The sequence below is a fragment of the Perca flavescens genome, chromosome 17 (assembly GCF_004354835.1).
Source record: "Perca flavescens isolate YP-PL-M2 chromosome 17, PFLA_1.0, whole genome shotgun sequence".
In the NCBI taxonomy this organism is placed as follows: Eukaryota; Metazoa; Chordata; class Actinopteri; order Perciformes; family Percidae; genus Perca; species Perca flavescens.
In genome coordinates, this window is record NC_041347.1 from 10540099 (window position 1) to 10562220 (window position 22122).

General features: G+C 40.6%; 2 protein-coding genes across 4 annotated transcripts; one reads left to right on the forward strand and one right to left on the reverse strand.

Annotated features, from left to right (window-relative positions):
- Positions 1-2136: 2136 nt before the first annotated feature.
- On the forward strand, positions 2137-3752 carry cox5b2 (cytochrome c oxidase subunit 5B2). The gene is made up of 4 exons (XM_028603558.1): positions 2137-2330; positions 2988-3058; positions 3134-3233; positions 3325-3752. Exons 1-4 carry the CDS (start codon positions 2228-2230, stop codon positions 3435-3437), a joined length of 387 nt encoding a protein of 128 aa, XP_028459359.1. The 5' UTR covers positions 2137-2227; the 3' UTR covers positions 3438-3752.
- Positions 3753-4907: 1155 nt separating this feature from the next.
- Positions 4908-21101, reverse strand: herc4 (HECT and RLD domain containing E3 ubiquitin protein ligase 4). 3 transcript variants are annotated; one of them, XM_028603493.1, is made up of 24 exons: positions 20901-21101; positions 19674-19923; positions 19429-19588; positions 18255-18331; positions 17924-18145; positions 17733-17824; positions 16725-16855; positions 16418-16572; positions 15479-15555; positions 14955-15079; positions 12817-12876; positions 12460-12571; positions 10781-10970; positions 10482-10654; positions 10245-10364; positions 10055-10153; positions 9786-9953; positions 8854-8997; positions 8203-8369; positions 7920-7986; positions 7728-7810; positions 5915-6098; positions 5709-5811; positions 4908-5572 (listed from the first exon to the last, which is right to left on the reverse strand). In XM_028603493.1, the coding sequence occupies exons 2-24, from the start codon at positions 19897-19899 to the stop codon at positions 5364-5366; spliced, it is 3144 nt and encodes a 1047-aa protein (XP_028459294.1). In that variant the 5' UTR covers positions 19900-19923; positions 20901-21101; the 3' UTR covers positions 4908-5363. The 3 variants fall into 3 exon arrangements, 2 of the variants coding, with proteins under 2 accessions (XP_028459294.1, XP_028459292.1); XM_028603491.1 differs by having other exon boundaries at positions 15479-15618; XR_003694726.1 differs by lacking the exons at positions 4908-5572; positions 5709-5811; positions 5915-6098 and having other exon boundaries at positions 7786-7810; positions 8177-8369; positions 15479-15618.
- Positions 21102-22122: the final 1021 nt, after the last annotated feature.

Below are 22122 nucleotides of genomic sequence, written 5' to 3' on the forward strand. Positions count from 1 at the left end.
ATATATGCCATCCATTATGTTTATATATTATTTTACAGTATATGGTTGACATAAACTCACAAACTATCAGCAAATAATCAGTTCTAATTAGTAACATTTTATAATGACTTGTCAGACAATTCAGATAGAAGAAATATAAAATAATCTGATACACACACTATAGGCCATGTGTTTAACAACAATTTGATGAATGATCAAATGAATGAATCCTATATATTTTTAAATAACTGACTATATTCTATAGTTTGTGTAAAACCTTTATCTCAAAGTAGCCTACCTTGTAGCCTATAGCCAAGTTGTCAAATAGATAATGAAGTAAAAGGTACAACATTTGCCCCTGAGATATAACGGATTAGAGTATAAAAATCGTAATACAAATACAATTAAAATTGTACCTAAGTACAGTAGTTGAGCAAATATAGACTATTACTGTAGTTGCTTTCTCCCAATGCACACAGGACAATCATAACAACAAGCAGAAACACAGCAAAGACAGATCTGCACTGTGATGCTGTGTGTCTGTTAGACATGGAGACATGATCATATTATTATTTAGTTTATTTAGTTGCTTTGTCCGTTGAATGAGACAACAGAAATGAGAAAGGTAAATGGAAACGTGAGTTTCCATTTAGAAAAGCGGAGAATGAATTGGTGTGATGATGTGATTGCTCCTCTCGTCCAGCTGGAGGCGGTGGAGGACAAACAAACACAAGTGGTTTGTGGAGGTTTCCATGGGAACAAGGATATAAAGAAGCTGCTGTAACATAGTGTAACGTTGTTGTTGAGCGTGTGTGTTATCCCAGCTGTGTGTAGAGCAGTAGAAAGAGTGTAAAAAGACTGGGTCCCGCTGTATTACTCAGGCTGCACTACAGCGTCTATTCACAGGCGCGATCCCACTACTGAGCGGCACGGGGGCTTTGGCCTGCTCCGTCTCCGACCTGGGCCGGTGCACCCCTCCTTAGACGACCTGGTGGTCCCGGGCTCCCCCAGGAGCACCATATCGATACCGTACTTAGCGCGGACACCCGATCGGCATAGTCCGCTGCAGCTCAGAGCTCCTGAGCTCAAACGATTCGCCAGCCTCAGCCTCCCGGTAACTTGGATTACAGGCGCGCGCCACCGCACCCGGCGAGTGAGCCCTTCATTCATAGAGGTTTTGGTATTTACAAATGTGACGTCACCAGGGAGCACGCTCCAGCGGCATGTAGTGACGAAAATAAAACGTGCATCTGCACATCTGCATGCAGAGTTAAAGGCTGATCAGCATCTGCAAAACTCCCTGATCAAAGTTAAAGTTAGGCCTACATCAGTAAGGCTTGTATACAGGAGGAACTTCATATGTTGTAGCTACTCTGATAGGCTACGTGTGGAAAATGACCAGTTCATCTCACAAAACATTAATATCTGCAATGCAATCTATTCGTAATAGACAACTATAGTCCTATCTCTTATTCTATATTTCTCTTCAGGGAAATAACTGTTTACAAAACACTGATAATTTCAAATGTTATAGGCCTACGGCCTGTTCTGACAGTCAATAACAAGACAATATGTGGAACATATTTCACTGGGGATTTTAAAATGGTGACATAGGAGATCACTGCATGCTTCTTTATTTTCTTACAAACCTTCAGAAACCAGTTCTGTTTATATGTCCTACGCCGACTACAGCTGGAGGAAAGGAGCAACCAACAATTAATTCACAGCAATTCATTCTCTGTTTTTTTGGACTCACATTTCCGGTCACATTTCTATTTACCATTAACTTACCTAAATTACATTTAACCAACAACATACAGTTGTGAGTATAGAGTGTATAATCCAATGACATCTCTCTATCCCTAGGTGGATGTCTGTCAAACTTGTAAAACTGATTTTTGCTTTTACTGTCAAACTTGTAAAACTGATTTTTGCTTTTACTGTGATTTTACAGGGAAATTGATCTTTCAAAATAAATACGGTATATTATGTATTTATTTTCCTCCTGTATCTGTTTTAGATTTGACAATTTCACCAGTATTTACCAGCTGTTCCTCGTGCCCCCTCTGCTCATTTTAGTTAGTTAGCACAGCCCCAATTCCTGCTCTTATTGGTCCGACCACCTGTCACACCGCCCCATTCCTGCTCTTATTGGTCCGACCACATGTCACTCAGACGGCTGTCGGGTTCATTTCAGTCCAGCTGATATTCGTTTCAGTGCAGGTACCTGAAATTGTGATTTACCAGAATGGCGGGACGTCTTCTTCTTCGAGCTTGTACCACAACAACATTGCAGCTGAGGAGCAATGTGGTAGCTAGACCGTTACACCGTGCCATAGCCACGGCCAAAGGTAAGAGTCTGTTTGTAACCGACGCAGACTTTAGACCGTACTAACTACAGGGCCGCAGACTAGGGTGAAAGCACGGCTGTCATTGGCCATGGGAGTTAAGTTGAGGGAGCTAATGTTAAGTTAGACTGGTAACGTTAGTCACGTACGTATTAAAGCGATATTTTGTATTGCGTAGTTTGGTGGCTATAATCATACACAACGTCTGCATGATGTTATCTTGCTACCACTGGTGCTTTTACTATGTAGAGGATAAATAACATTGGATTTTGACAAACAATATTTACTTGCAGTAATGAAATGGCTTGTTTTGTGATTACTTAATGTGCTGGGACATGTCTATGTACCACTGGCATGTCACTATGTTCCGCCTTAATGTAAGTACAACGTTTGAATCAAATGATGAAGGTCATTTGGATTGAAACTCGTGGAAAGGCCTTTGATAGAACCACCCCCCCTCCGGCAGGCGTCTGTTGGATAGATGCCAGTATCCTGATAGGGGACAGGAGCAGGCTGGGTTGGGTGGCGTCCACTGCCGACGTGCAGTTATGGCATGCAAGTAGACCGACAGCCCGACTGTAATGTGCACACAGCACAACGTGACCGGATGACTTTGAATCATTCATTTTAATGGAAACCTTTCCCATATTTATTTTTCAGGAGTACCAACAGATGAGGAACAGGCCACTGGACTGGAGCGACGTGCCCTGCAGGCCCTCAAACATGGAAAGGTATGCTACAAAACACACAAGTATACTGTGTTTTTAAATTTGCATGTACTAATGTTCTTCAATTTTACATTACAGGATCCCTACAGTATGCTGAAGCCCAAGGAGTATGCTGGCACCAAGGAGGACCCTCACATTGTGCCAGGCATTGGAACCAAAAGGCTGGTGGGCTGTCTTTGTAAGTAAAGTTCATTAAAGGCAAAGCCCAGTGATCTGTATGCATGTGTAAATTACAAAACCAGGTGAAATCGTAATATAATTCTCTGCAGGTGAGGAAGACAACACTGCTATTGTGTGGTTCTGGCTTCACGAGGGAGATGCCCAGCGCTGTCCTTCCTGTGGTTCCCACTATCAGCTGGTCCACCACGAGCTGCCCCATTGAAACTAAATTTCACAAAAGCTCTGTACAAATGGGACAAACAACATTCATATTTACCTCCTTAATGGCCTGCAATATGTGCATATCACTTATTAAAATGTATACCTGAACTGTCTTGATGGACATCTCTTTCAGATTTGAATTAAGAAACCAATCAACAGTCATCATCATGCTGTGACAAAGGGCCAGTTAAATTATTAAAACTAAACTGGGCTACTTTTTGTGGTACCACGATCGTTGAATTTCAGTCATCATAAACTTTTTGCTGTAATTCCCAAAGGCAAGATGTTGCAATAAACCAATGATCCAGGAAGACTCCTTAATGCCTTTCTAACAGGTCTTTTATCCCCAAAGTAGTTTATAAGTAGGCATGGGCCTGTATGAGATTCTGACGGTATAACCTTCAGCAAAAATATCACGGTTTCAAGGTATTACAATGATATAAATGTATTATTTTTTAAATGTCTGGGTAAAAAAAAAAAACATTTCCATTGAACACAATTTTATTTTAAAACCCACTTAACACTGGCAGGGAGAGGGATTTTTAAACTGCACTTTTAAAATACAGCTCATACCTTAGGAACGGTATGACAGAAATATTTTTATTTTATTTTTTTTAAACCGTGACTTTTTCAAACCTCGGTATACCTTGAAACCGGTAACAGGCCCATGCCTGTCTATATCCTCAACGTTACACTTTCAGGATTGCTCTGGTGCAGTAGGAAATTCCGCCGGATGCACGTCTTTTTGCCGATGTCAGTTTCCTTCCGCTTTCTTTGTGTTGGAATTTTAAACTCTGGATTTCTGAGGACTATGGTTAACTGCTCCTCAGATCTCTGCAGGGTAAATCCAGACTGCCAGCTAGATTATCTGTCCAACCTGAGTTTTCTCACGCACGACTTAACAACTTTGAACGCACACTGTCCTTCCTCCAACAAGTTCCTTGGCTATTTTGCAGCGGAGCTTAGCACCGCCCATGACTATTGTGATTGGTTTAAAGAAATGCCAATAAACCAGAGCATGGTTCTTCTCCCATCCCGTAATGCTGTGTGCACGGTCTGGCAAAGCGAGATTATCCCCAAAGTAACTCCGATTTATTTCAGTGGCTGTACTTTTTGTTTTTATTCGTGGATTGTTTTAAGGCTGACAGCCAAGAAAATCCACTCCGGATCTAAAGCAAACTGCTCTGAATCAAATGTCACAACATACTCATGTGAAACATAAAGAGTTAGTTTACATTGTCTGGGTTTAGACACTTCATGCACAGGGTATGGACACAACATCAGTATGTCCTGTAAAATACAATATGATTCACTGCAGTAGCCATGCAGCAACTACTACCACATCACCACCACAATGGAGCTTAAAATGTGGCATTTTTGTTAAGACCCTGTCCGAAAGGTTTTGATTTAAATCTGGTCAATTTTGAGGCCTGTGTGTGTGTGTGTGTGTGTATATATATATATATATATATTTTTTTTCTCCCCACCAGTATAGATGGACATAACAGAAAAATCTCACCATAACATTACATTATAAGCTTCAGAAAGGTAGTGCTACTGCATTTCATTGAATTTTACAGGTATTCTCGTTGCTGTATGCATTCCCTGCACTCTATATACCAGTAGTTTGCATCATCGTACTCCTCCTATCCAAACGTAAAGAAAATCATCTACAAGAGCAAGATTTGACTTGTAATAGAGCAAATACTGTGAGGGGCAAAAAGCTGAAAAACAAAAAAAAAGCTGGAAAATTAAAGTCAAAATTACCAATGTAAGTTTAGACATCCAACTCTTAATCAGTTCTAGTGCCATGTGGCCTTCTCGTTTTTTTCACCCAGTGTTCGATTCTTACAGCAGAATCCAGACTGTGAAACCAAACATTTGGTAATGTGGTTGCCATCAACAGTCTAGGCATTTCTGTGGACCATCAGGCCAGATTAAAGCCTTGGTTGTGATCTATAGCCTGTAGAAGCTTCTCCCGGAGGGTTTCCAGACTCCTGTACTTGGGCAGGTCCAGCAGGTTGAAGCAGGTGTGGGCCACAGGTAAGTAATGCTCCCCGCCACCGGTTGGCTGGATCACCAGCTTCAGGCTTTTCATGCCCAAAATGGGTATGCGGTCACTTCCTGTGAGGAACACTGTAAAAAAGCCAGAGTTTCACTTTTCAAGCTGCACATAAAAAACATGAGTATGATCAGCTTTGCGAAACAGCAGCTCCTCTGATATATATTTTTTTAATTTAAAACAAGCCATGCATGGTGGGGCAGCACTTACAGAGAAACTGTTTTTTCTTCTCTAAAGGAAGATTGTGGAACACCTCCCAGAAGAGCCTGATGGTGGGATGGTCCGCCCAGTACTCCCCTTTGTATTCAGTGCTCTGAAAGGTGGAGACAAAAGTTGTGTACCATTTTAAATTACGCGACTGATTTTGACAAAGAAGGTGAGATGACATTTCCATTCGTCATTATATGAAACGAGACCTTTTCGAGCTCCGTCCAGTCATAGTTGGTGTTACCAATGACCATGGCTTGCAGTTCATTTGGCTGGAACAGCTCTAGAACCTTCCCACCGCACACCTTGTGGAAGCCTGCATAGAAGCACTCAAACAGCGGGGCCACTGATGTGTTGAAAACGTAGTCCACGTATGCATTGACGAAGTCTTGCCTAGAGGAAGAAAGAAGGAATCCATATAAAAGTAAAGTGATTTTTGTAAACGTGATGTGCAAAATACAGGGGGGAATACAGCAATATGACCAAATTTGTAAAACAAGAAAAATTTAGTGGTTAAAGGTCCAGTGTGTAACGTGTTTAGTTGTCCATTATCAAAATCTGTGTTTCCCGTTCACAAACTTGTCCTTTTCATGAATATTTACCACCACCATCCATTCCAAGTATTCCTTTTGGCTTGAAATTTTACATTTGCATTCGCGTGAACTGGGGTAGACGCTCCATATTCATGCGCCATCTTGAAATACGTTAGCCGGTAAGGGACATACAGGACATACGGCTCCGCCTTTTGCGTTTTCGCTGTCACGCGATAAACTCACAGGTGCTGCTAATGCTGCTAATGGGTATTGTAGCTTCGCGGCCCCCGGCAAGTTTGAAGAAGGAAACGTGGAGGACCACACATATTCAAAATCCAAATTTCAGGAACAGGAGTCGTCTTCTTCGCCCAGAAAAAAAAAAAAAAAGGATATTGAAAAGAGCAAGAGACAGGCTTTTTGAAGCGTGAAGGCTACCGTAGCTGTAATAAGTACTCTGAACTGCGTGGTGCCAGAGAGTTGATTGCGAAATATGATCTCAACGCTAGATGGGAGAAATTCCCACACATTGGACCTTTTAAAGGTTCGGAACACTTAAGCAGAGAGACTTCACTAAACACAGTTTAGTAAGTTTGACATTTTGGGAAACAATTTGTGAAAATGTGTTTTTACACCAGTCTTTTAAACGGATGATGCAAACTTTTAATTGGTGAACTTTAGAGGTGGTAGGGGGATTGTGATACCTTTGGGCAGAGCCACGCTAGCTGTTCCCCTGTTCAGACTGATCTCATGAAGTAGAATTCGTATGCCGCTTTTGCGTGTTATCAAGATGCATAATTGCTTTATCAACGCCGTTCGGCCGCCATTGACCTACATTACGTGTGAATTTTTGCCATAGCGAGTAGTATGAAAGGACGTAAATCTGCGGAGGGAGGTTGGTTGGGGCGGCGGATGTGTAAATCAAAGGAATCATTGCGTCCCGCGAGTGGCGTTTGTTATTCTTTTAAGCCTTCCCCAATGTTTCTTTCCTAAACCCAACCGTTTATTGTTTTCCTAAGCGTGTGATGTTGGTCACTGTCGTGTTTTTGTTGTTTTTTGTGTTACTAAAGCCTTTCCCAATATTCTTTTCCTAAACATGCTGTTGACGTTGTTCTCGCGATAGTACGGCACGTTCTCGCGATAGTACGGCACGTTCTCGCGATAAGACGCCACATGGCGTTTACATCCACTGTATACAGTATAGACATACATGTGGAAAGCTCAAAATGCGTCCAGATAACACGCCATTTGGCTTTAGGAAAGTGTTGTGTATGTTTACGCAAAGTCATGATGCCATGTTGCCCGGTTACCAGTCTTTATGCTAAGCTAACTGGCTGCTGGCTTCAGCCCCATATTTACTGTACGGACGAAAGAGTCAATCTTTTCATCTAACTCTCGGCAGGAAAGCAAATAGGCATATTTCCAAAAATGTCAAACTACTCCTTTAAACAACATCTGCTATTGGTTAAAACAACGACTGAGACAATTGAACCTGTTTGACTGATTGACATTGATGTCTTCGCCATTCGGTACTAGTTCCAAGACCTCTGTGGCACCATAGTTTTCCTCTGTGATCTGAAAAAATAAACCGTGTTAAGATATTGCTGCTATGATATTCAGAAATCACAACTATGTGTTTTACACTTCATGCACCACAGAGACCGTTGTTTGACAATCGTCTTACTGTGAAGTTCAAGCAGAAGGTTTCCTCCAAGTCATCTTCTGTGTAGTCAAGTAACTGCTGCAGACTCCTAGTTTAAGAGGAGAAAGAACGTTTTCCATTATTTTCTTAAAACAGACAGGTTGAACACTTTCTTTGACTTTCTTGTTATCTTTCAAATAACTGTGTGGTAATATAATTAACAGTAAAAGACTCCATTTCAGATGCAGTTCAGAGAATACCATGGTAAACTGACATTCACAAACATGTTAAATGGGAACCTTAGATGACTGTTCCTTGATCTGACCTTCCCACATCTGGCATTAGCTCTTTCAGGTCATCCAGTGTCGGCTTCCTCTTCAGGAGCTTCTTGTAAAGGGCCACAGGGAAGTTGAGCTCCACTATAGTGAGGTTGTAGATGGCCAGGCCACAGATGATCCCGATCAGGTTAAACAAGTCGATGTCCTCAAAAGTCTGCGAGGGATACGGAAAGGACCAAATCCATAATACGATCACTTCAGTGTCCCCATTACTGAGGGCTTTTAAGGGCGTTTTCACTAAGGCAGGACCTTGTTGAGTTTGGTTTGATTGAACCCTGGAGCATTTTACCCCCTTGCTGCGGGTCATTTTGGACAGAAGACACGACCTTCTCCTCCTGTATTTACTTTCTAGCTCCTGCTCCAGACACATCGGACCAATAAGGGGAGAAAACTGTCTTCCTGGGTTTGTAGTAGTGATGCATTTTGGTTCACGTAGATTTTTCTCTGTGTGAAAGGAAACTGAACCAAGGGGGGAAACGCTCCAAGTTTACAAATTCATCAACTGATTCGGACCAGAGCAAACTACAGGTGTGAAAACGCCCTGAGAGTGCACTTATAGCTATAATATATATATATGTGTGTGTGTGTGTGTGTGTGTGTGTGTGTGTGTGTGTGTGTGTGTGTGTGTGTGTGTGTACCTTGTTTGAAAACCAGATAAGCCTGGACTCCTCGTAGTAACGAAACATCCCATATTTTGGATCCAGCAGCTCTTTCATGATCAGGAGGAAGAACTCCTTTCTCACACCTCCTGCATCGACGGCCTCTTCTCCCACGAAGATCACCTGCCATGAATGTCGCAAACATTAGAGCAACGGCAATACCTTTTATGTTTGAATTGAAATGGCAACAGATTTGTAAATATACTGCGTGTATTTTACTAGCAGAACACTTGAAGCTACATCATATTAATGATGAATAAATGATATATGAACCCATCCATATAGCCATGTCCTGATATCATGCATTATTTAATTATTGACATAAGCCCTTAAATTAGACAACCTGTATGAAATCATTACATTTTTTTATTTTCAACCTGAGCATGAGTCAGTTTTGTGTCCACCTGATGAATGTAAGTCCAAAAATTCCATGAACCCTTTTTTTTTTTTTTAGCTCTGCTTTGTTTTCCACCAACTTCTGAGCGAAATATCGGCCTCTTAAGCAGCTAAATGCTCCACAATGCTCACCAACTATTTGTTAACTTTCTCTGTGCTGGATGGTGCTGGGCAGGTAGTGTACAGTGGGTTTTTAGAGCTTCCTTTTTGCTGGAAACAGCTGCCTGCTGCAATGACCAACCAAAAATGCCAAAACAACAAGCAGAAAGACACTAGAACGCTGAGAGGACCCGCAGAGTTATTATCTATGGGGTCGTCACTGCGAGCACCTTCCACATACACTCATTTGTTCCATTGTTAATGGAAAATTATTATTATTATCAGGGATGCACCAAATCCAGGATTTGTTCCACCAAACCAAACCCTACGCTTGCACCATGCGCGCTACGCTGGTCGCTGAACCCCAACTCCAAATCTGGATTCGGTGCATCCCTAATTATTATAGCAGCTTTTACCTTGAGTGGTTTCTTGTAGTCAACGTTCTTGGACTTCCTGAGGACTTCCATGGTGTCTCCAACAATGTTTTCCCTCCGGACGATGAGGATGAGGCACGGGTTGACGGATTCCACCGCTGGCATGAACATGGAGCTGAAGTTTTGCATCTGTGCCTGGTCCACTGCCATCTACCAATATGACAAGGGGGGATGATGAATTATTTACACCTTTATACGTTTCAAAGATGTATCAAATCGTTTGACAGCACTAGATTCAGCTCCTTATTTACCTGCATCTGTATGACAGCATCAGTGTGAAGCAGTGTGGTCTTTGCTTGGGCGTCAAACACAAAGGGATACCTGCACAGAGTCACCCCACCATCAGGACCCTGAGGATACAGAGGCATAAACAAATGGTTCACACGGATGCCTAAACGTAGACAAATGTAGTTACCATGATATTATCAACAGGGGACTCACCATTGGGTACATCTGCCTCTGAATCCATGTGACGTAGTCATTTCGGATGTCTATCAGGTCATCCAACTCGTGGATGTAGAATTTATCGTACTGAATGATGTGTCCTGCTCTCTCACTCACCTGAAGCAAAAGAAAAATGGATGTTATCAACAGTTCTTCCAGGTACTGTATGACGTACACGCGGCAGCTGTTCTAACACAAATCCATGCATTTTTTTTTCTTTTCTTCATTTCTCACCATGTGCAGGATCTCCAGGAGTCGGAGGGACGTGTCCAGGAAACAGGTGAAAATTCTCTGCTCTACCGAAGGAATGCCCATCTTGTGCATCTGAAGCAGATACACCACCACTCCCTTGTACAACTCAACCAGCCGCTGGAAGACTCGGGGCTCAAACGTAGACCACCAGTTCCCTGATGCAAATACCAAGACCAAACATTTCGTGAGAAGAAAGAAAGAAAGATGAAAAGCAGACATTTTCAAAGAAATTGTTGGATCATTTTTGGCATAAAAAAAACCCCAAACATTCTTCATCCTACCTAGCACCTTCAATGGAGCCTCTTTCAGACTGAGGAGTGATTTGGCAAACGGGATAGCGATGGTCACGTAATTATTTCGGTCACTGAAGAGAGGGCATTCTGGGAGAGTGAGGTAGAGTCTCAGGGCTTCAATGTCTGGAGGAGAGTTGCTTAGTCTGGGAATTAGGTTCTTCTCCAGACTGGCAGCAATCTGAGGGGGACAGAACAAAGAATACAGGTCTGTTATGAATAGTGTCATAATCCCTCAGTGATGCATCTCCTGAATCAATGCTAGTTTCATGAACACTGTGTTAAGAAAGGCGGTAGGTAAGTACCCACTATGTACCCAGGGACCCAACATGGGTAAGGGTTTCAAAAAAATGCCTGCAATTCAAAGTTGAGGCTGAACTTTGCTGTCAAAACATAAAAGAAAATTGAACTTAATTGCAATAAATTAAGTTCAAATAAAAAATGCAATAAGCAATAATTGTATATTAAACAATGAATACTGGGGCTACTTATTTATAGAGTATACATATTGTGCCTTTAAGTTTCTCAAGTTTAATTATGCTGATGTTCTATAATGTAAATCCTCATGGTGAAAGCATTATCCAGTCATTACATTATGTTGAGAAAAGAGGGCTGGAATATGCTGATTTCAGATTGTGCCGATTTAGATCTAAATGTTATAAACCCTTAGCCTAGAAATCTAGACGCACCGTAGCGGCAGCAAATGGAATTTGCAGCCAGGGTTGTCTAGCAACTTTCCGTTGGCTTGCGAGCTGGAAAAACCAAACTCTAGTCAAGCCAATCACATCGTGTATAGAGTCGGTGGGCGGGCTTAACATAATGACGGCAGAGTTGCGACGGTTCCACGTGAATTCCCTGCTACTTGAAAACAAAGAAGATGGCTGCTGCTGCTGGCGAACAGTGGTCTTTCGAATCGGCTTTGGCCACGATGCTGGAAGACTTGGAGTTAAGCTTTTCTTTGAGAAAAGAACAAAGAACGGCACTGAAGTCATTCTTAAAAAAGGAAGATGTGTTCGTAGTTTTGCCGACCGGATACAACAAAAGTTTAATCTATCAACTAGCTCTGCTACCTTCTTTGTTGCTCTTGCGCTATCCTATTGCGTGCAGAGGGAATTTGAAAGACAACCGTTTATCCCCGCCCCTCGGATTGAGCCCTGCCAATGGTGAGTTCCCAGACCCACCATCTTGATGTGGGTCTGGCTTTTAGTAAACCCTATTAACCATTACATATTATTGTGTTTACTTGTTGATTCAGCAATATGTACAAGTATGACAATTGATGTATAAGGGGAAGGGGGGTACATACTGTATGTTTGGGGCACAGATTTCTGCGCTACGCCACTGACAGTTATAAAATATATATACCGTACTGTTCCCAGGCAACAAATCAAAAATGATATGAGCGTCTTACAAAAGGAAAACAGTGACAAGATCAGGCAGGCCCAGTTCAGCCAGACTGATGGAAATAATGTGAGAAATATTGGTGCGCAGAAACTGAAACCCAATTTCTGCAAATTGTTTGTGCAGGAGGACTGCTATGCACATTTACAGCAAATATGTAAAGCATAAAGAACAATATACATTTGATGTAATGGTTGCAATAAACTAGTGGCAAAACAGCAACATGGATAATGGTGCAGCGACAGCAGGGTTTGTTTGTGACCGCTGACCTGCTGAGCGATCTCAGGGTGATCTCGTTGGACCAGTCTGTGAAACAGGAGGCGAGCCTGGTTCATATCCACCCCTGAACATTTACTGCTGGTACTGTAGTGATCTGGATGACTGTGGAAAAGAAACAATACACACTGACTGTGACAAAAAAAAAAAAGCCCCACCTGGGAGTAGGTCTGATACTTCGAGGTTACTAACATGTGGTAAGGAGTTCTCAATTTAGACATATATTCGTTGCAAATAGTATATGAATAAGAAGGATCAAATGCGTAAAGAAAATGCATTGGATTTGATAATAATGAAGACTTTGAGAGCAGACTGTCGATGAAAATGTATTGAATCTAAAATGCAATTACCTCATTGACAGAAAAGATCCATTGAGGCAGCTTGCTGAGGAGAACACGAGGTCAATCTCACTAAAGGAATCATCAAAGCGAGTCATTAGTGGGACGATTTTTCACAAGAAAATCTCCATAGAGCACATTTGCAAAAAGATACAGTAGCACCTTTACGGTACTTCCTCCGTAGGCTTAGTTCTTTTGGAACCAGCGGCCAGATTATTTCTCTATTTCATAACTCAGTGATTCAGTGATATCATGCTGTACTGCATCACAGCCTGGCTCAGCAGCCTATCTGCTAAACTTAAAACTAAATTATACAATCAACTCAAAGTTAGAAACCTGTTCAGTCCTTTCAAACAATCCACAAGAAGAGCACGCTCAGACTTGCTAACAGCATCTCTTCTGACTCCATTCATGTTTTAAATCAGAGATCTTCAACAGTGGGTCCGGAGACCCCTATGGGGGCCTCAGAGTTGCTGCAGGGGGGGCCACCAAATCATTGTTTAAACGTATACATTAACATGAATCCAACATATTTGTAAAGCCAAATCTATTTTTAATTTACACAACATTCATGATAGGCTTACTGGCCTGTAGGTAAGGTAGGCATCCACAGATAGTTAAGCTCAAGGATTCACAGTTCAACATTTTAACATTAAAACATGACACACTATTTCGACAATTATGTTAATAGCTTAGTCTTGTATGCACCATAAAAAGGCATATAAATGCTCTAGGCCACCTTACACGTTATTGTAGGTCCAGTTTAATATGCAACTCAATTTTATACATTATATTTAGTAAATGCTCCGTCTCTTTTTCAGCTAAAAATGTTGAAGACCCCCGTTTTAAATTATGAATACCAACTTCTGCCTTCTAACAGTTGCTAAACCAAAATCAGTTGGCTGCCAATTAAGATCTGGACCCGAGGATATCATCAAACACGTTTCTTTGCCATGGCTGTTGACATGTCTTCATCTTTGTACTATATGTGTAATTGTTATCTAGCTCTGTGTGTATTTTTCATTTTTTATTTCTTCTTTTTGAGCGGAGCCGCTCAGAAACGCTAAATGAATTTCGGTGTGAACGGACAATAGAGTTGTATCCAGTGGTGTAGTCTACGTGATACGCAGGTATATGGAGTATACCCACTAGGAAAGGTCAAGGATTTCAGTATAACCGCCTTCCAAAAACGCTAGGATAACGTTTACGTAACGATGATTGTTTTGTGAAAGAACTTTCACACTTATGTTCATAAATTCACCCTGTCTGTGTTGCGAGTCGCCTAGGAACAACAACACAGTTGTTCTCTGCGCAAATTTGAAATTAAGAAATGTGAATCACTAAAGTAGATATATGAAACGAAAGCAAATTTAAACTACAATCCCTCAGTGATTTGGTAAGCCTGCCGCTGAAGCTATACTGCCGCTTCGGATGACACTGCCGCAGATGTTAACGTCACAGAAACTCCAGAAAATGAGCCAGAAGAGGCTGATGCTTTATGCGGTAACGTTACAAAAAACCCTGAGGTCGTCACTCTGGGACAGGCGAGTCTAATGCTGGGAGGGAAAATAAATTACAGTATACTCACTACAAAAAAAATAGACTACACCACTGGTTGTATCGTATAAAGAAGTTACAGAATCATTTTGTAACTTGTTAAACAAGTTTTTCACAACTTGTTTAACTGTAATAAAAAAAGATCTCTATTTCTGTTCCAGTGGATTAAGGAGAAGCCTCCCTCGATGACGCAATGGTACAGAGAAACATTTTAGGTTTTTCCTATGGAACATCTTAGCGCTATTTTAAAGGGTAACATTTTCTTTTTTTATAATATATGGCAACCCGTTCTCGATTACTTTCTTAGTGATCTACTGCAGAAATGGCGTCTGCACCTTGCTTTTACAAATAAGTCATAGATTCTTTAACGTCTTCCTTTGACATGACTCTAATGCAAATAATGACATATATAATATGGTCCTAATGTGTGTTGATGTAACATGTACAATGTACATTATTACTCGGTTGTAATTTGGCAAGATCTGAGCTGTCTTTATTTGTTAATGTAAAAACTAATAAAATATTCAAAAAAATAAAAACATCTACAATGAACTTGAAGTAACTATAACACCAATAAGATGAGGTCCCTTTACTTGGAGATTTCTTGTGGCAGTCTTCCTGGGGAGTGGTTGCACCACTTGTGTATAATATCCTCATTCAAGGTGCAGATCCTTCTGTAGGGATCTTGTATCCTCACGTCGTCTATGTTCTGGAGTTTCTACAAAAAAGTTTAAACAAATAAATCCATCTTGAACTTGTATAAAATAAAGTTAAGGAGGCAAATCTCAAAATCTCAAGGCAAAAAGTTTTAAATGTGCAAAATCTAAGTGGTATTTACTTCAACGTGCTTGCCTCTTGAGAAATGTCAGGTCTCTGATGTTCAAAACAGAATACATGAAGCACTACTAGAATCCGCCCAAAACAAATCACAAATAATCAGGAGCTCTTTATACACACGATTACATGATTAAAAACCAGACCAACATTCATAAACCTTGCAGCGTCTGGTGAATCAGGGGCTGACAAATCATTTGATTGCATGTTAAGAGATCCAATTCTTGTAATATATATATAAGATTTGTAAGCACCTCAAAGCTTTTGAATAATGACAACTTACGTTGGCAGTGCAATAGTGAGCAAAGCTCTGGTCTCCTCCGGCATAAATCCTCTTGACAAAACAGCCCTGCTCCGAGTCTGCAATGTTATGCAATGACGGCAATAAATAAATGTTTGGAAAGAAGAGGAGGTTGGGATGACCTATGTATATATAGAGTAGAAGTACAACGTGTCAACTTAAAGATCCATCATATTTTTTATATTAATATGAAATCAATGTTGCTACTACTTCAGATTCCACTGAATCTTTCAGCTCATTGTTTTTGGTTCACCACCAGTGTGTATGGTTCAGAGCCTATGTGTCTCACCACCAGCCCCAGTATTTGACTGTAGGCAGACATGGGCTTGTTTACACAATATAGGGCTGGGCAATAGGGAGAAAATCAGATCTCAGGATATTCTTGACCAAATACCTCGATATCGATATTGTGGCGATATTCTAGGGTTGACAATTGGTGCTTTAACAAAATATCTTCACACTTAGATTTTAGATAAATAATCATCAGTAATGTGGACATAATGTCTAAGTGGAGAAAAGACAAATAATATAACAGCTAGAACAGTCTGGTGAGTTCAGAAAAGTACATCACGTTACTGTAATGTCTTTAAAACCAGGAGAGACAACACTTAGTCATATCACGATATCCTAAATCTAAGACGATATCTAGTCTCATATCACGATATCGATAGAATATGGATATATTGCCCAGCCCTAACACAATACATGATCTGCCATGAACTAAAAGAGACTCTGAAACCCCCCAAAAAAACTGATGTTTTTTAGTGAATCAAAGCAGATATATAATTTTAAAAATCTGCCATAAAGAGCTTAATAAGCTAGTTATTATATCAATTCTTTGTTGCTGGGGAGTTTCATTGTTCTGTTCTGCCTTCTAGTCCACAGAAAATACTCAATGCAGCTTTATGGACAGTGTCTCACCTGTATCTGTTGGAGAATTGCAGGAAACCCAGGGGCCTTTGACGGGGGCGGGGCTTTTTCTGTTGCAAGTGGAGCGAGTCCCAAGCTGCCCGTTACCACCGAGCCCAAATGAGTCCATCTTCTCACGGGAGGGTGTGAAAGCAATCGTGTGCTGCCTTATAGTCATTTAAGAAAAATTATTAGTTCTTTAATACCCATTTACACTGATGACTCAATATTACAGTATGCACGGTGATGTCAACACACAAAGAAATGCATGTGTCCCCATGTTTGAAATAAAATGTGTACAAATACACACATATTTTACCTTCCACATGCAATCTGTGTGACTACATTTCCCATGAGCTCAAACACTTTCCTAGGGTTTATCTCATGGTTTGCAGAGTTATGTCCGAGTTGCCCGTATCCTCCTGCTCCAAATGTAAACACACCTCCTTCCTGTAAAATCAGCAACACCCGTTATTCTGACCTTCTCATGAACACGAGTACTGCAAGGCCAAAACGTGCGCGACACCACAGAATACAGGCTTGGGACATGTAGCATGTAGGATTCAATCATGTTAGTGACTTTATCAATTTTTTTTTTTTTTTTTTTTATTAATAGGAAACAGCCAGCTAAAGAACACTAGACACCGTCACAGGTATGTGTTTTAACCTGCAGAGATCCTCCTTCACAACTTCAGCCCTACTACTGAAACAGAAACTTACTAGACAGGAAGTGAGCCTCTTCATCCACCAGCCGTGGACATTTTAAAATTCACCAACTACTTAAAGGTGCTCTAAGCGATGTTGGGTGACGGCACTTCTTGTAGACGTTCAAAGTATTTTCAAACAAAACGAGGCTAGCTCGGCCCTCCCTCCTCCTCATCCTGTCCCCTCCCCCACCCTTCCAATGCTTCCGCGCACTAACCCTCCAAACCCCCACCCCCAAATCCTCCTTGTCGGTTATTGGCTGGAACACTGGAACACGGTTTGTTATGTCTGGTGGGGCAGGTTGGCCCAGTTTGTTTTTGTTTGCGTTAGTGGAGCCTGGGCGGTCTACAGAGACAGGTTGAATTTACAAATCCCTCAAGACTATGTAAGACATTGTAAGTCTATACTATTAACATATCTCAGCAATTACAAAAGATGGCCAAAATATAATTTTTACAAAGGAATGATGGTCAAAACTATAAAAAAAAAAAATAAGGCCAAGGCTGTAAAAAAACAAAGAATTCACCACCATTAATCACAAACCACTTTGATTCAAATCAAGGTCTTAAACACACACATAACAGTGCAGGCTCATCAAATAACCAAAAAGTATATAACTTAACTTGGTCAGTGCTGCTGTGTGATCTTCTCCACAGGAGATGTAAATCACTCTCTGCGATCTGAGAGACTTCAGCAGGGCTGGGAAAGACCGATCTGAAAAAGACCTTTGGACAATTAGTCTGAGTTGAGGGCTTGAATGCTCACAATTAGTAGTAGTAGTAGTAGTAGTATTTAAGGGTGTTGACTACCCACCATTGCTGTCATTGAGACCCAGCTGACCAAACTTATTGCACCCCCAACCAAACACTGCTCCTGAGAGAGTGAGGGCAAAGCTGTGAGCACCACCTGCTGATATCTGGGCAAAAGGAATGCCCTGCAGAGACTGAATGATTTGGGGCGTGGGAATGCTCTGTCCGTTTATTCCTAGCCCAAGTTGTCCATATCGATTCTGGCCCCAAGAGAAGACTTGGCCCCCTGTGAAAAGAAATAGACATAACGTAGAATGTCTTAACATGTGAAAAAAAAACAAATATAATAAACTGAATGAATAAATGTACTTTATGTGGGTACAAACCATCCTCACCTCTTGAAAGTGCATGGGAGTGCCAATATCCACAGGCTACCTGAGCAATTTGTACATCTGACAAACTCTTGATGTTTCTGAAAAGAAATAAGCATTGTTTGTGTTTTTATTTTTAAATATATGAACATGTTTGAATACATCTCATCATGTGCACCAGTCTGTACGTCAAGTCTCAAATACAACTTGCTGGCCAAGCATGCGGCTGATGCAGAGAACCCTCCTCCCCCTCGCGCGAGATAGTTTACAACGGAGACGCTTGGATGAATGCATGTACAATATGTCTGTTGATGTTTAGTTAACCTTTACAAGTGTTAAGTGGGACACTACATTGTGTCAGTATTAACTAGTAATGTCACATTCAGGTAGGGCTGGGCGATATGGAGAAAATCAAATATCACGATATTTTTGACCAAATACCTCAATATCGATGCCGCAACGATATTGTAGTGTTGACTATTGGTGCTTTCACAAACCATTGACACAATGAGATTTTTTATCAATAATCATCAGTAATGTGGATATAATGACTAAGTGGCTAAAGGCAAATAATGGAACAGTTACAACAGTCTGGTAAGTTCAGAAAATGACATCACCTTACTGTAATGCAGCCTTTAAAACCAGGAAAAGACAACACTTATGCCATATTACGATATCCAAGTTCTAAGACGATATCTAGTCTCATATCACGATATCAATATAATATCGATATATTGCCCAGCTCTACATTCAGGTCAATATGCTCATCTGTTGTTGCTTGATGGGCTTGATTTTGCCACATTATGCTTTGAGCATATTCTTTTTACCATATTTGAGGTTATTCTTGAGAATATTCTAGACAGGCGTTGTTATTGTTTTGGATTGTTCCAATAATTTGCATAAAGCAAGCATACTTGCCTGCTCACCATTGCATTAAAAACTTGAAAAGTATCCCTTTCAAAATACATTTAGAATGGATAAAAAAAATGTGTAATCGATTTGCAATAACTCGTGCGTTAACTATGGTCAATCATGCGATTAATCCCGCTTAAACATTTTAATCGATGCCAGCCCTAGTTTCAAATAGTTCAACTGTGTCTTTAAACACGAAAGAGTGACCAAATCGTGTGTTGTGCAAAACGAGCCAAAAACTTTTCAGGCATATCAGTAAATATGAAACATTAGTTTCTGAATTTACCTAGGCACACGAACACATTCTTCAAAGTTATTAAGGCCTAACTGCCCATCTGAGCCCTGACCCCATGAGAAAACCATCCCTTTGTCATTCAGGGCGAGCGTATGGGCCTCTCCACATGACACCGCCAGTATGATCTGTGCATCCAGGGCCACAACCTGTTCTAATAGAAGACAAAGAGAAATGTGATGGATGATTTCACCAAGTAGGATCATAAAAGTAACTAAATAAATAAATATATCACCAACCTGGTTTCTTTCTGGACTTCTCATGTCCCAGCTGCCCTAGGTCATTGCAGCCACAGGTGTATACTGTCCCATCCTCCAGCAGGAAGGCTGTGTGTCTGTGGCCACACCCCACATCGCACACTTGCTTCCCATGAAAGAATTCACATTTTCGTGGCTCAACCACAATCTCTTCGTCAATCCCACCCAGGCCTAACTGTCCGTAGGAAGCATTACCCCAGCACAGCATCGTAGCCCTTCCCTTTGGCACTCCCTGTGCAAAAATGAGAGAGACACCTCGGATAATATAGCCCTACAGAGCAAATTCACATAATAGCCATACTTCAGGTGGTTGCAAAATACAGTTCAGCTGGTATCAACTAGCAAGGTAGCCAAATAACGTTATGGCTAAATAACATTAATATTAATATATTTGGGATTCAATGATATACATGTATATTTATATCACAAATACAGTGAACTCGTAGCTGACCCGTAATATGTAAACAGATTAGCCAGGTAAGCTAGTAGCTACAGTTAAATCAACGGTTACATGACGTCAGGTTAGCTACATCATCGAACAACACGACTTCCGTTTGGGGCGTCTGGAATTCCAAATAAAAGCGCACGTCTAAACGTGTTTTTAAATATATATCATTAATATTTGCATGTAAACATATTTAACCCACACATGAGAGTTTAAGGTATTGATCGCTTTCATAAAAACAATAACTGCCAAATGTTTCTGAGATTTGAAGAAAATATTTTTAATATTAAAAACGGAAGTATTGTTCTCGTTCTTCCTGGAAGACCGTGGATAAAGACAGCTAGCATGCATCTTGACGGTCGTTTACCATAAAGATTACAAGCGACTAGCGACGCAGAGCAGTCATGACTGATGCGACTTGACTAAGTTAATTTGGCCTTAATTAACGTTATACGTGTTACGGTTAGAAATGACGGTTAACGATTTAAGGACGCATTTTAGTAAACGCGTTCGACACGTGGTCACATTGATGTAACGTTTCCATAGCTTTTCTCCAACAGTGCTGTAATGTAAGCAAGCTAACGTTAGTCGCAATATAATGTATCTGACAGTTAGCGTTAGGAGTTCACTGCATAGCTAAGTAGAGCAACTTAAAGATATGTTAACGTTACTCCTTCACCTCTTGTGAAAGCAGTAAACAAGTTACAATCAAGTCTAACGTTAACGTTAAGTCTTCTTCGTTAAAGCCAAATAGCAAATCTTACCAATACTGCCAGATCTGACAATTATTTTGTCTTCCAGGGTTTTCCTCACTAGCTTGTCCGACTGTTAAGAACGCACATACCAGCACACTTGTAGTATTTAATATATAAAAGGCCAATTAATATGTATTTTATTTCTACTCAATCCCTCCACTCTGGTGCCTGTCAACAACTGCTGTACAGTGCTGTTGTCGAAACACGTCAAGTTAGCTTCATTAGACTCTGAATTTCCGGTTTTTCTTGAAATCACTCGTTTTGTACTTGGCGTACAAGACAATGCATTTAAGCAACGGTGCTTTCCAGTTTCATTAGATACTGAGAGTACTATCGGGATTATCTGAACACCTTTTTTTAAAAGTGTGGGCAGAATTCTCTGGTGTGGGGAGTTCAGGGTACATCGGTTGACTTTTAATTTGAAGGCACACTCATTAAACCGGAAGTTTTCCTCCTTTCGCTTTTACTTTACTTTATGGAGGCGAAGAATGTCGCGACGCATACAATGTTCTAGATGGTGAGCACACGCGCGCGTCTTCCCACACACACACACACAACGCATACATAAACTTGGGGAGGGGAGTTCATATTGTCATTTTAATATCAACTAACAATAAAAGAAAAGATATAAATATGATGAGGAAAAGTAGGCAGCATAAGAATACATTCCAATAGGCTATATAAAGGCATCAAAGTGTAGAAAAGTTCAAATCTATACTATAAAAAACAGAGTTTTAATACATGAGATTAGATAAAAGTTATCCAAAAATTCACAACATCAGTATTATATAAAATCTAATATTTATTTGCACACCTTTACAATTATGAGTCTACTGGAAGAATCTGGAACTATCTGGCTTGGACCTCATTCGCCTTTTTCAAACCATATCAAGTCAACCTGATAATAAATTGATGTGGAACATTTGGCTCCCTCTAGTGGACTTCTTACACACACACACACACACACACACACACACACATACACACGCACACACACACACACTCACTTACCAACCAATTAAAAGGAAATAACATGATAGTGTTTTTTTACACTAAAGCCCAACTACAATGCTTGCTACCAAAATAATATCTAGATGAAACATCTTTGCCCCCCTTTGGGGGTTATAAACAAAAGTAACTAGTAGTGAAGCAAGTTAACAATAAATGCATCTGTTAAAGGAAGTGAGCAAAATATGGAAGTAGGAAACAAAGTGTGATTCTCTGAAATTAT

What these genes read in the sequence shown, in the direction of transcription:
- cox5b2 (XM_028603558.1), top strand. Translation starts at nt 2,228, where the DNA reads ATGGCGGGACGTCTTCTTCTTCGAGCTTGTACCACAACAACATTGCAG. An exon ending in AGGCCCTCAAACATGGAAAG is followed by an intron (nt 3,059 to 3,133) that starts GTATGCTACAAA and finishes TTTACATTACAG; the next exon opens with GATCCCTACAGTATGCTGAA. An exon ending in AAGGCTGGTGGGCTGTCTTT is followed by an intron (nt 3,234 to 3,324) that starts GTAAGTAAAGTT and finishes AATTCTCTGCAG; the next exon opens with GTGAGGAAGACAACACTGCT.
- herc4 (XM_028603491.1), bottom strand. Translation starts at nt 19,899, where the DNA reads ATGCTGTGCTGGGGTAATGCTTCCTACGGACAGTTAGGCCTGGGTGGG. An exon ending in AGAGGCAGATGTACCCAATG is followed by an intron (nt 10,154 to 10,244) that starts GTGAGTCCCCTG and finishes CTGTATCCTCAG; the next exon opens with GGTCCTGATGGTGGGGTGAC. An exon ending in AATGTCAATCAGTCAAACAG is followed by an intron (nt 6,099 to 7,727) that starts GTTCAATTGTCT and finishes TTCTTCCTCTAG; the next exon opens with GCAAGACTTCGTCAATGCAT.